Here is a 13281-nt window from a genome sequence, read left to right on the forward strand (position 1 = left end):
GGAGGCTTTTGCAAAATGAGAATTCCTTGCTGTAGAGAATTTTCAAGGCTAAGTACTATCCCAATTGTTCATTTTTCCCAGCTTCTTTAGGCACTAACCCTTCCTATGCTTGGAGGAGAATTTTTGAAGCAAGGCAATGGCTGTTGAAAGGGTGTAGATGGCGTGCTGGGAATGGGAAATGGGGAATGGGTGAAAATTTGGAAGGACCCTTGGTTACCTGACCCTAGACTTTTACATTCTGATCTGGATAGCAAAAATGGCCCAACAATTGATGAAGAAACTACAGTGGACATATTAATTGATGATAACTACTAGGATATGGAATGAACAGTTGATTAGAGCTCTCTTCAATCCAAGTGTAGCTGAGGAGATCCTAAAGGTTCAATAGTCGACAAGTCAAAGTATAGATAGGTGGATTTGGGACAAGGAAGTAAATGGCAAGTTCATTGTCAAGAGTGCTTACAAGTTGATTCAGGACTTTGAGGCCAGTGGTGATGGGGAAACATCCCTGCAGATGCAAGACATGAATCTTTGGAGGAAAATATGGCACATGAAAATTCCTAGGAAGATTAAAACGTTTGCTCGGAAGGCTTGTAAGGATATTTTACCAACTCTTATTAATCTTAGGAGAAAAATGGTGGAGGTGGAGCCACAGAGCTGTTTTTGTCTGAATCATGAGGAAGATATTACTCATGTTATGCTAACTTGTCCTACTAATTATATTGTATGGCAGAGATTCTTCCTAGTGTTCAAGCTTTTTCACACTTCTTTCATTTTTATTCAAATTGTGCGAAGGGTCCTGATGCAAGGCAGTGAAGTTGAGTTAACTTTGTTTTTTGTCCTCTGTTGGAGTTTGTGGTACAGAAGAAACCAAATGCATATGGAGCAAAATTTGATACAACCTGTCCAAGCAGTTGAACATGCTTTATCAATATGCAAAGCCTTCAATGATGTGCGAGCTATACATCAAGGGAGCAATTACAAAAGCTGATTAAGTGGCAAGCTCTAGCAGATGGTGTTCCCAAATTACATGTTGATGGGGTAGTCTTTACTGGACTGAGGAAAACTAGAGTTGGGGTCGTTTTGCGAGATAAAAATGGAGCAATTGTGATGGCAGCAAGCAAGACTGAGCTAGAGGGATACAACTTTGCCGTCCACTTGGCATTCCAAAATTGATCAATGAAACTGATTGTCTCAGTGTGGTTCAGGAGCTGCAATCCACAGAAGCCTCTTATGCTAGTGCTGGTAATTTGCTCAATGAGATTAAGAACCTGCTGCTGCGTTTCCAGGAAGTACAAGTGCTGCATGTCAACAGGATGGGGAATGGGGTAGCTCCTGCCTTAGATATGCTGGGAACGTTGTTGATATTAATATTTGGTGGGAGCAGATCCCTTCTTTTGTTCACCATGCTTTATGGTTTGATAACAATTGATGTATTGACGTTATTTTCAGTTGAATGAAGTTCTGGTTATAAAACAAAAAAAAACAAAAAGTCAAGACAAATGAAATTGGTAGCATTTGTGTGTGATGGACATAGCAGCCTGACGTCGGTTCAATTCTAAACGTCATAAGACGTAGAAAGCTCCAGGTCAGTGAGCATATAAAGCAACAAGCAAAGCATCACAAATCCCCGAAACCTAAATCCATAAAGTAGACAATATTAATCGAGAGAAGCTTCCACATAAGATTGCCAAAATTCTGCTCCTTTATTTCTTTTTATCACTAACAAAAAATCAAGGTGTAAATTGCCAAGCAGAGCCTCAGAAAGCGAAGTGGCAAATGAATGTCATTAGTCAAGGTGATACAGTAACTGTATTGCCCAAGGTTTTCTGATCGCATTGCGTCATTGTAATCTAATTTGAACTTGTCAAGATCAAATGAGCAACCGAAAGAGTTCCCGGCTACAGTCGACCCCAATTCATGAACTTCTTCACCTCGTCATACAGGACCAAGATGGCAGCTGCGCCAGTACTCCTAAAAATATTTGAAACAGCCCCACGATAAAATGAAATCATCCCTTCTGTCCTATAAATCTTCCTCCAGCAGTCTAGGGTGCCTTGATACACAGGATTTTCCGAGCCAGATTGCATCATCATCCGCCTCCGCACTGTATCCAATGGATATGACAACAACCCAGCAGATGTCGTGACTGCCTGAGCCACCACCCATCGCTTCCACAATGGCAACTCGGGCTTAGATTCTTCTGACATCATCTCTTTTATCGTATCAAATCCTCCAAAATAAAGGCCACGGTGAACAACCATCCCATGTAGAGAGGCAGTAAGCCCCCTATACATCCCTTGAATCCCATCTCTTTTGTGTATGGTAGCCAAGAAATGGTAGATGCCTCGAAATTGACGAACTTCAGTCTTCCCAATATCGGCAGCTAGACGTGTGTGTGCAATATCAAGAGGATATACCAAGACCAGTGTTGTACAACCAGCTGCAGCCCCTGCAATGAAATTGGCAGATGCACCAGACAGAAAATGACCCTGTTCAATCTTTCCACTTCTTAGCATGCTTCTATAGAGATCCTGTGGAATTGAGAGTTTCAAATAAGACCCCAGTAGTCATCAAAACTTAAAAACTAAATGACCATTCAGAAATTTGTACTCCTAGGATGTTCTCCGACAACCCACAGATGTAAAACAACAAAATCTCTTATTCTGATGGCAAACTGGTTCTGAAGTTCAATATAAAGTCTGAGATTTGTGTTTCACAAGTTTGCCCGAATCGCGAATAGAAATACTTTGTTTCAACTCTCCTTTTGGGTTGCAGGTCAAGAGTTGCTGGATAATAGAAAAGAGAGAGTACTGATACACATATCTCAACAAACTAGGAAAAACCTATTAAATCATATATTTCTGATAAGCCAATTAAATAATATCTACCAATAGTATTGAAATCATATGTGGGGTTAGAGGATCTTTATGTCCGTTTCCTAATACCAAAAATTAATCCCCCTCATTATTTTCAAGACTACCATCCATAACCTCTCTAAGAAAATGTGACAATACCACACCCTATAATTTCTTTTCTCCATGACTTTTTATCGAACTCTATTCATCTATCCTTTACCATGGCTCTCAAATTCGTTCACCCATGAAACCCCCCCCCCCCCCAAAAAAGAAAAGTACTTTTTTGTACGCTTGACCCAGAAAATAAACACTAGCTTAATTGACGCATATAATACAACTCACTAGGTCTCAATGGAGAATAAAACACAAAGCTGATGCCCACTCAAGAACAAGGGAGGAAGAGTCTAAAATCTATAAGAAGCAGAACAGGCATGAAAGATGATAGATGTGCAGACCAGAGAGAAGGAAATGGAGAGAGAGGACCAAAAATCAGAAAGAAAATAACTCCAGAAGGGACAAAGGGGATAGAGCCTCGTTCTATAGCGTGATTCTGTTGAATAAAGTTATTTAACGCAGTTTATTTGACCTGCAAGGCGACTTTTAGAAGAACAACTCTTGATTTTCTATAACTAAATCATTCGATAAGTAAATGAACTAAGGTGTAATAAAGTTGTCTCTTGACCAAAACAAAAAATAGTTTTAACGATATGAAGGCCAATATGGAGAACGAATCTTATATAGCAATAAAAACCCCTGAGAAAATGGAATAATGCTGGAGAGTCGGTCACCATGTTGCATGTTATTTGGCAGAACCTATCAAAAGCTCTTATAAACTATTCTACCTCTATATCGGATATATATATATATATATGTAATCCCCCCACGTTAATTTATCAAATTAGAAGTAGTACCTTACTCTACCAACAACTCCATTTAGTTGAATCTAGGGTCTGCACTTGGAGCAATACCAAAGCCCATTTAAATCCCATCTCATACGAGTAGACTGGGCTAAAAAAACAAATATGAGAACTTATTAGTAACCAAACAAGTTTTGGCTATTCCATTTTATTATTATTTTGTTAGGACAAATTGCTATCTTTCACTAAAAATTCACACAACATTCAACTGGAAAGACACTTTTTTGTCCCGGCATTTTTGTATATATGGTAGAAAACAGGCTAAACTGCGCACATACAACACCACCAGACCTGAAAGGCAATTAAACACCATAATATCTGTAATTCTAACATGGGGCCAATTCAAGCCGCACACAATAGCAAAACCAAGTAACCAGTTCTACATTGAAGCATTTTAATAGTCATGTTATATGCAGAAACCAAAAGATTTTTTTTTTTTACTAGCACCAAAAGAAAATTGTTGCTACAAACATTGCGGGAAACTCTAACGCATATGAGCTTGAAAACCCATTAAAACCTAAGAATTGAACTTCCATTCATTATTTTCATACACAACAGAAACTCACATATACATATATATATATATATATATATATATATATACACACACACACACACACGAACGCCAAAAACAAAAGATCAACGAAAAAGACCAATATGAAAAATGAGTTTTTTTTAAGCAATAAATTACCTTGAGCGAGAAATTGAGAGCGACCGAAGGGTAATAGCGAATAACGCTGCTTCCATTGCCTCTCCAAAGAGAGAGAATGCCTTCCTCTCGGACCGTACGTACGATGACATCGCACATACCACTGAATCTCCTACGGCCACCGCCTCCGACAATGGCAAGGTTGCTCTCTTGGGTTTGCAAGAGAAGCTTTGCTCGCTCTATCGGGGCCACAATCGTGTGAACCATCCCGCCCATCACCGCTCCGGCCATCAGATCACGGTGAAAGTTCGTCAACCATGCGTACTGCCCAGATGATCTTGGCTCTGATTTCGACTCCCTCTTTTCTGGGTCATCATCATCTTCTTTGTTCATTCCTCTATATCCCCTCACTCGCTCTTAAACACTCGTGCCTCTCTCTCTCTCTCTCTCTCTCTTCCCCTCAAGAAATGGTAAGAAAACAGTCGATGGACCAAGATTGATGAGAACACCGTAGGAGTTTTATAGAATGGGAATAATGATAAGCCAAATCAATGACTGGAGTTACAGAGACAAATTCCTCTCTTTACTCTATGCTCTAGTCTCTAGAGTCTCCAAGAAATCTTTGAAATATATATTCTGTCTCGGTCGAATTCTTGGTGGAAGGGAGATTAACGGAATACGCGCTTCATTGCCGACTATAGAAGTTCAGGGAGGAATTTATACCCACGGGTTCTTTTATCTCTCTAATTTCTTTAGAAAATGATAGGTTTCGTACTACTTATTTATTACTTTCTTTTATTTAATTTAATTTTTTATTTTACTTAATAATTAAGAAAATAATTATTAATAAAATTATCTATTTTTAAAATTTTTTAATAATTAAAAATATTTAAAAATAATAATAAATAAATAAATATATTATAAATAATAAATAAATTATAAGCCTATCACTGTCCAATTTCTTTTGGTGAGGGTGGACATACTTTTTTTTCGTTTATTTATATTTTTTTAAATATGGTTGAAATAGCACACCTTTTGTTATTCACTTTTTTGGATCAGTGAAATGATATGCATCAGTCATTATTTATTTTTATATTTAATATCTATAACTTTTATATATGAATTTATTTTTCATAAAATGTAAGAATATTTTTTATAAAATATAAAATGTGAGGTAATGAATAGTAATTAATAAGAAAAAATTTTCTTTAAATTCCCTCTCATCAATTTTTTCTTAGCATGATTGAATTTATTGATTAAAAATAAATTGTAAGAGAGTTTTAAATATATCATTACTCTTAAAAATATCAATTCTTGTTATCCTCATCCTTCGACTCAGCCCAAATCTAGCGACTCTTTTTAATAGATTTCTCAATAAATTGCGTAGATTTAAGGTACGCAAAGCTCTTAAAAAAAAAGTGAAACCCATTTGAAAATACTTTTTATTTATTTATTTATTTATTTTTATAGTATATGTCACACTTTAAACTTATATTTAGCGCTACTTTTTTATAATTTGAAGATGATTGAAAAAAAGTGATAATTAGAGATAATAAAATATTCCTCTTTGAAGTCCTTATTCTTTAGAAAAGTTTGTATGCCGTCCATAGTTGACCGCTCTGATTTTATTTTATTTTATTTAGTAATTAAAAAAATAATTTTAAATATATTAGTATATTTTTTTATTTTTTAAAAATAATAAAAAAATATAAAAAATTAATAATAATAATAATAATGAACGATACTATTCAGACGACATAATAATATCGCTATTATTATTTTAGTTGGATTTGACACGTAGATTATTGAAAAGGGGTGTGCATTTTGTTTTTAGGACATGGTTGAGAAATTTTCAAGCCACCGCATGCGTATTCAGTATCTCCATCCCATCCAGGCCACATCCAAAGTCACACCACCAAACCTAAACTTAAAAAGAAAGAAACGTTACTCACCATTCATACATCAGACATCAATACATAATTTATCTTTTTTATATAACCATACACAATATATATAGTTAAATAGAATGACAAAAATAAAAAATTACATGTTAATATAAGTTTTGTTACATAATCTCTATCGCATTCTATATTTTATATATATTTTTTTAATTTTTAATTGTTTTTTAATTTTTTTGAATTTATTCTTTTTAAATTATTTTTTATTTTTTATTTATATAATAAATATTTGATAAAAAAATAAAAATTAAAAAAAATATAGAGTGCAGATTGGATTGTGAAGAGGTTGTGACGATTTTTTCTATTATATATTGACATTCAAATACCTGTTACGTCTCTGTTACGTGCCGTACCAAGATGATTGAATAATTAATTAATTAATAATCCAAACTTCTTTACGTGTATGATGAACTTTCGTTTTGAACATGTGACATTCAAGTATGTAAGGAAAAACAGAACTGCTACGTACAACTGCGTTCGGAAACCGTGGTGTAATCGGCTGATAAAATTTTGCCACGTCAGATGATAAAAAAAAAAAAAAAAAACCGAACAAAAGAAGAGAGAAAGTAATCGCTATTAATGCATTGAGGTTGAAGGAGAAACCAGCTAAGTGATTTTTTCTTTTTAACAATTTATCAAACACTTTACATGCATTTTTAGTTCAAATCGTAGCAGCTTTTCTGCATTTACAACGTTTCTTCCTTGATATAACAACCAAACCAACAGTAAATTTTTAAGACTTCAAATACAAGAAAATGAGTGAATTGAAATTTCTATTAATTTTCTTGATTTTTATCTCCATCTGAACGCTGCAGGGTAGTCATGCTTAGGGGTGTAACCGGTCTGGTCTAGTCTGGTTTTGGACAAAATCTAAGACCGAACTGGTATGTACCGGTTTTGTATTTTTCAAAACCGATTACGCACCGGTTACCTTTCTAAACCGATACTTCCGGTTTTACCGGTTTCCGGTCCGGTCCGATTTTTCGATTTTTTTAAAATGTAAGTTTCACAATTTGTCATTATAAATTTGTTTATAAAAAAAAAACTAATTTAAAAAATATTTTTTTATACTTTTATTATAAGTTATATATTAGTATTAGTTATAAACTATATATTTAATATTAGTATTAGTTATAAACTTTTAGTGATTTAGTATTAACATTTTATGTAATAATTTATAAATTATAATAAGAAATTATTTCTTATATAAATATATATAATTATATATAAAACTTTTACATAAAAAATTATAATTATACATAATATATGAAACTTATATATATTAATATATATATAATATTTTATATAAAACTTATATATACAATAATATAAATATTATTTTTTATCAACCGGTCCTGTCTGGTTCGGTCTGGTCTGAAAAATCCTAAAATCGGAACCGGACCGGAACCGGCCGGTTTTCACATTCTAAGAATCGGTCCCGGACCGGACCGGTTCAAAACCGGTAAAACCGGTTCGGTCTGGACCGGTTTTTCGGTTTCAACTTATACCCCTAGTCATGCTGTTCATCTCCATCATTATCCCAAAAAGATTAAAACGAGAAACTGCAAGGAAATACACTTTTGCAAAGCTGTACTGAATAAAACGCCATTTATTATGAAGCATACAAATCAAACGTGGACTAGCCAATTCACCTTCCTCATCTGGACACATCTTTTTTCAAAATAAAATGCACCTTATCTCACTACTCTTATCGCTTTGGTCTCGTTGAAGAAGATATTTTACGGTTTTCCAAAAATTGAGCCATGAAGTACGCTAGCATACCTTTCTATTGCAGAAAGTTTTGATTGAAGTAGCTTCATCTCATCTATTGCTAAAAACAATCTTCTTTTTGTTTTTGAGAATCCTCTATTCCAATGTTATCTTCCTCACCAGAGGTCTTCGACTCCTCTTGTTTGGAATCTTCCATAAGGGGTGGCCATAATACCATAGTGGGAGTAAAACAATGAGTTATATTACAAGCGCAAGAACAGTATCTCATCCATTACCATTTCTAAGAACCCCACTCTTTCCCCGACCCTAAGACCAGAGCTTATATCCATCATGTGCAACGTGAATAGTATGCGCAACACCTCAAGTGCGAAGGCTCTGTCTCTCTCAGACGCTATATTTCTCAGTACTTTTTTTCTATCTTCATCCTCATTGAGAGAGAGAGAGAGGCTCTGAGTTTAGAGAAAGAAAATAGGGTGAGAAAAGTGATAGTTGGAGTTTTTACGTTGCTTCTGTACATAATTGATAGAAAGGGAGAGAGGGAGAACGAAATGGAGAGAGTGGAACAAAATGAAAGTTTTTATCAAAAGGCGTGCCGGTTACGCGAAGATTCTTCTGGACAGTTGCAACAAGAGTTTCTCAAGGAAAAATATGTTCTTATCTTATATTTTTGTTATCCTTAATCGGATCATACCGGTTATCACTTAGAATATGACAAATAAGTTGGTATGATCGATTATATGGTATGATCAATTCAAAATAATAAAATTATGATGAAGATTAGCATTGTTCGGTATACAAAATTGGCAATAAGATTTAAATCTCGTTTAGATAGTGAGATGCAATGAAATGGTTTTAGATATAAGTTGAAAGTTGAATAAAATATTATTATAATATTATTTTTTAATATTATTATTATTTTATATTTAAAAAAGTTGAATTATTTATTATATTTTACGTAAAATTTTAAAAAAATTGTAATGATGAGATAGCATGAGATTAAATCGTTTTTATATCCAAACGAGACTTTAAGATGCCTATAAATCAACATATTCATAAATTGGCAGCAGAAGGGAATATGAATTGGATCTATCCCTATTATTAGCCAAATATCGGCTGAAGTTGTGTTGATCATTGGAATGCTCCATATTTCCATGATCTTATCTTTATGTATTGCATGTACTATGAAACAAAAGGTTCAATTACATTCACTTTTTGAAATTTTAGCTGATCAGGTTGATTTTTCTATTTTAGCTAAATTTTTTGAAAATGCAGTTTCATTGAGAGAGAGAGAGAATTTCCCAATATATATATATATTATATATACACATAAATGAGTTAAGATTAAAGTTAAAAATCGAATAAAATATTATTAGAATATATTTTTTTAATATTATTTTTATTTTAAAATTTGAAAAAGTTAAATTATTTATTTTATTTTGTATGAAAATTTAAGAAAGTTATAATGATTAGATAAGATGAGTTGATAATAATTCTAAAAACAAACGAACTACAGTGTCTCTTCAACAAAATTGCATTTTCAGATTTAGAGGCACTTTCTAGTTCATTGTTTTTTCAGATTGGGGATGTCTGACTGATGTGGGAAATTCTGAACATTCTATCAAATTATATGTAATAATCCATTTTGGTCTATCAACCTTCGGTATAGGGATGAGAAAGTTTTTCAAAGTTTTAGAGAATTGGACTCGCCACTAGTTTTGCTGCTAAGCCAAACAGTCAGTGGCAGTGTTTTCACAGCTCTACTGCATTCCTTTTTCTTTCTTTCTGGTTCACATATAGACTGAAGTAACTGTTCGAGCTTTCTTCTTAACAAAAACGTTAATGTTTGAGTTTTTAGTTAAATATTTTAATATGAATATTAATAATTGGATATTCAATTTTCTATGATCCACTATATTAACATAATAACAATTAAAAGACGTACATTTGTCCATCACAGTTCGATGAAGAATCTGATCTGACTACAAGAGAATGATCACCCTAACAACTTTACTTCCGAGTGTCTCTCGATGGCTAGAGACACAATGATGTTGTAGGTGAGAACTCTTAATCCCTCAATACTATTTATAGACTTCTAGCCATCAAGAAATCTAGAGATTTTGTGTCCCACTGTGATTAGATATAGAGTTAATCTTATCTCATTGGAGTTAATCTTATCTTATTGTGACTCATCAATTAAGTGATAAATATTGAGCTATTCTAAACTCATCAAGATATGGGTGTGTGGAGCATAGAGGTTAAATAAAACCATTACCATTGTAACCTGGATATCCAATGTTGAATGCACACAGGAAAGCCATGGATAAACTTGAAAGAACAAAAAAATGCATAGGGAGCAAACAGAGATGAAGTATGAAACATAAGTGTGGTCAAAGGCTGATCGAACTTGCAGTGGGGGCTGAAGTTTCAAGAGTTTGGTGTCAAGTTGGTTTCTTTCTATGTAATGTTCTGTTTGCTTATTTATTTGTTCTTGTCGTGTTGGTTTGGAAATCGAATAAGTTGTTAGCAATCTTTGTTTTCTTGTAGGATATAATATTTGGTCCTTTACAAGGTGAATTGATCATTAAAGAAATAGGCAATCAGTCTCTATTTGTGTACTCAAATACTTACATTTGTTAAGAGGTCTAGGACCTCTCGAAGTGCCCTACAATGAAAATCTAAGGATTTCTCAGTCGTGATGGCTAGTTTGGGTAGGGAGAATACTCCATTACTATTTATTATTTTATTATTAGTTTTTATATATTATTCACTACTATTCAATATTCTATCATTACTATTTCAGTACTATTCACAGTATATTTGAGATTACCTTACCATCCAAACGCAACAGCCTTAATCAAGGAGGCAGGAAAAATAGAGGCATACAGTTCATCCAGTTTTTAGGAGGTTGGAAGTGGTAGGAAGTCCTGTAATGCCTGCTGTGCTGGAAATGGTTGAAGGCTTATAAAAGGGTGGCGAGAGGCCTTAATTTCAGCTCCATGATCAGCCAGCAAAGGTATTATAGACCAATTTCCCAAAGATGAAAGAACACATCTCCATCAGGTCTAGAGTTCAGTGATGGCACAGGATGAATGCAGTTTTCTCAGAAGAAAAATTGAATTTTTTTTACCATTGACTAGAGATTGAATACTCTGTCTCCAACTTGCATTTAGACAATAAATATTCCATTATTATTAGTGTTCCAATCATAAGAAATAGTTATGTATTATTATATATACATATTCTTGGTTTTTGTTAAGACTTGCTGAAACCATAAGAGATAAACCAGCAGCAACACAAGCGAAGACGCCATTCCATGGGGTTTCAGATTGCATCTGAATGCAAGGGTGGGGTCACTAAAAACTGAGCCCTGAGGGTCATATGACAACATGATGTAGAAAGATCATTCAGCAAAATTCTTGGATGTTTTGATGTCCTAAAATGGTCATAATGCAGACAAGTATAACCAGTGTATTCAACAAAATGCTGATTTAACACACTCAAGTTACTCATTCAAACTAATACCCAAATGGGGAGAACATGATTTATGAACATCAGAAAGTAATACCCTGCAACGTTTTGCACACCAAACTTTTAAGGATTGCTTGAACTTATTATAACATGGGTGCTTTTAGTCCCACTTCTTAGTACACTACACTTCTCAATTTAAAAAGGACTTCACACAAATGGAGGAAACAACTTCTAAAGAAGTAAAAAGTTAAAAACACCAGCCCAAAACACAAAATCCCTGCAGAACTGGAGGTTTCAAGTATATGCCCCTATGAAAGCAGTCTGTCTGAATTAAATAGAATTCTCGGCCACAAACTGTTTAATGATCTGCATCAACTCATTTGCTGCTTCAGAGTTAGGATCAATGGTGAAGAAACCGTGTTGTTTTCCTTCAAACTCGATGTATTTAATCTTCTTTCCCCAGAATTTTAGCCTTCTTGCATAATCTTCAGCTCTGTCTTTCAGTAAATCACTTCCACCGACTACCACCAGGATGGGATCAAAATCCACTGTTTCAAGATTGCAGCTTGATGGCCCAAATGGGTTTACAAGTGGGTGATCTGTAGTATCTCCAGTTGGTAGAGATAATCTCCAAAACCTGTCGATGAGCTCCCAATTCAGAAAGGCTTCCTTTGGTCCTTCTGCCTCGGACTTTGTCCTGAGTGTTCCTCCAAAAAATGGTGCTAGCAGTACATAACCCCTCACCTGAACCGGCTCCAACTCCGGCGACCCCGCTCCCAGCCGAACTGCCAAATTATGAGCGATGTTCCCACCGGCCGAGTCGCCGGAAATGAACACCCGACCGAAATCCGCCACGTCTGTCAGCCATGTGTCCGGCTCCTCTGACACGGCTTGTGCTTGAAGCCACTTCACAGCCATGAAACCGTCTTCAATGGCGTCGGGAAGCCTGCTCTCCGGAGCCAGGCGATAGTCCGGAGAGACAACTACGGCCCGGAGCTCCGAAGCCAGGCGAAAACAATAGTTCTGACAATTGGGCCAGGCGCGGGACCCAATACAAAAACCGCCACCATGGATGTAGTAAAATATAGGGAGCTTGGAACCGGAGGTGGAAGAGGGTGAGCTAGCCACTACCGCCGGCTTGTAGAGCCGGAGCTGAAGGTTGTTAATGGCGTCGAAAACAACGTCTTTCCATAAAACGGAGCCGTCGTCATGGACGGGAACATCGAAACTCGGTTTGGAAGAGCGGACGATGGAACCGTCGCTATATACATGAAGGACGCCTCGGCATTCATCAACTACATAGGGAGGAGTGGTGGTGGCAGAAGCTGAGGCAGAGGCAATGATGTCGGACATGGTTTCTTACCTTTAATTCTCAGGACCTCTGTGGAAGGAGTCAAAAGGGTTTGCTGGTATTTGGTTTAAAGTGAACGGAAGAGTTTATAGAAGGCTGAAGGTGGCATTTCGATTGGGAAAATGCAGAGCTCCCGCTGGGGGCTCCCGCTGGAGCTCCGGTGTATTTTTTTATGTGTATTTTTTAATTCTTTTTATATGTAGATATTTTTAATGATTTTAAATATTTTTAAAAAATAAAAAATTTATAATATTATTAAATAATACTTGCTTAATCACAAAGTAAAATATAAAATATTTTTATATGATTTTTTATTTTACTTCGTGATTAAGGAAGTATTTTTTAATAA

General features: G+C 35.2%; 2 protein-coding genes across 2 annotated transcripts; both read right to left on the reverse strand.

Annotated features, from left to right (window-relative positions):
* Positions 1 to 898: 898 nt before the first annotated feature.
* LOC109008869 (probable ADP,ATP carrier protein At5g56450) lies at positions 899 to 5169 on the reverse strand. Its single transcript, XM_018989124.2, has 2 exons — positions 4467 to 5169; positions 899 to 2534 (listed from the first exon to the last, which is right to left on the reverse strand). The coding sequence occupies exons 1-2, from the start codon at positions 4815 to 4817 to the stop codon at positions 1902 to 1904; spliced, it is 984 nt and encodes a 327-aa protein (XP_018844669.1). The 5' UTR covers positions 4818 to 5169; the 3' UTR covers positions 899 to 1901.
* Positions 5170 to 11584: 6415 nt separating this feature from the next.
* LOC109008868 (probable carboxylesterase 15) lies at positions 11585 to 13015 on the reverse strand. The gene has a single exon (XM_018989123.2). The coding sequence runs from the start codon at positions 12932 to 12934 to the stop codon at positions 11912 to 11914; it is 1023 nt and encodes a 340-aa protein (XP_018844668.1). The 5' UTR covers positions 12935 to 13015; the 3' UTR covers positions 11585 to 11911.
* Between the last annotated feature and the right edge of the window lie 266 nt (positions 13016 to 13281).

This window comes from Juglans regia, chromosome 15 (assembly GCF_001411555.2).
Source record: "Juglans regia cultivar Chandler chromosome 15, Walnut 2.0, whole genome shotgun sequence".
Classification (NCBI taxonomy): domain Eukaryota; kingdom Viridiplantae; phylum Streptophyta; class Magnoliopsida; order Fagales; family Juglandaceae; genus Juglans; species Juglans regia.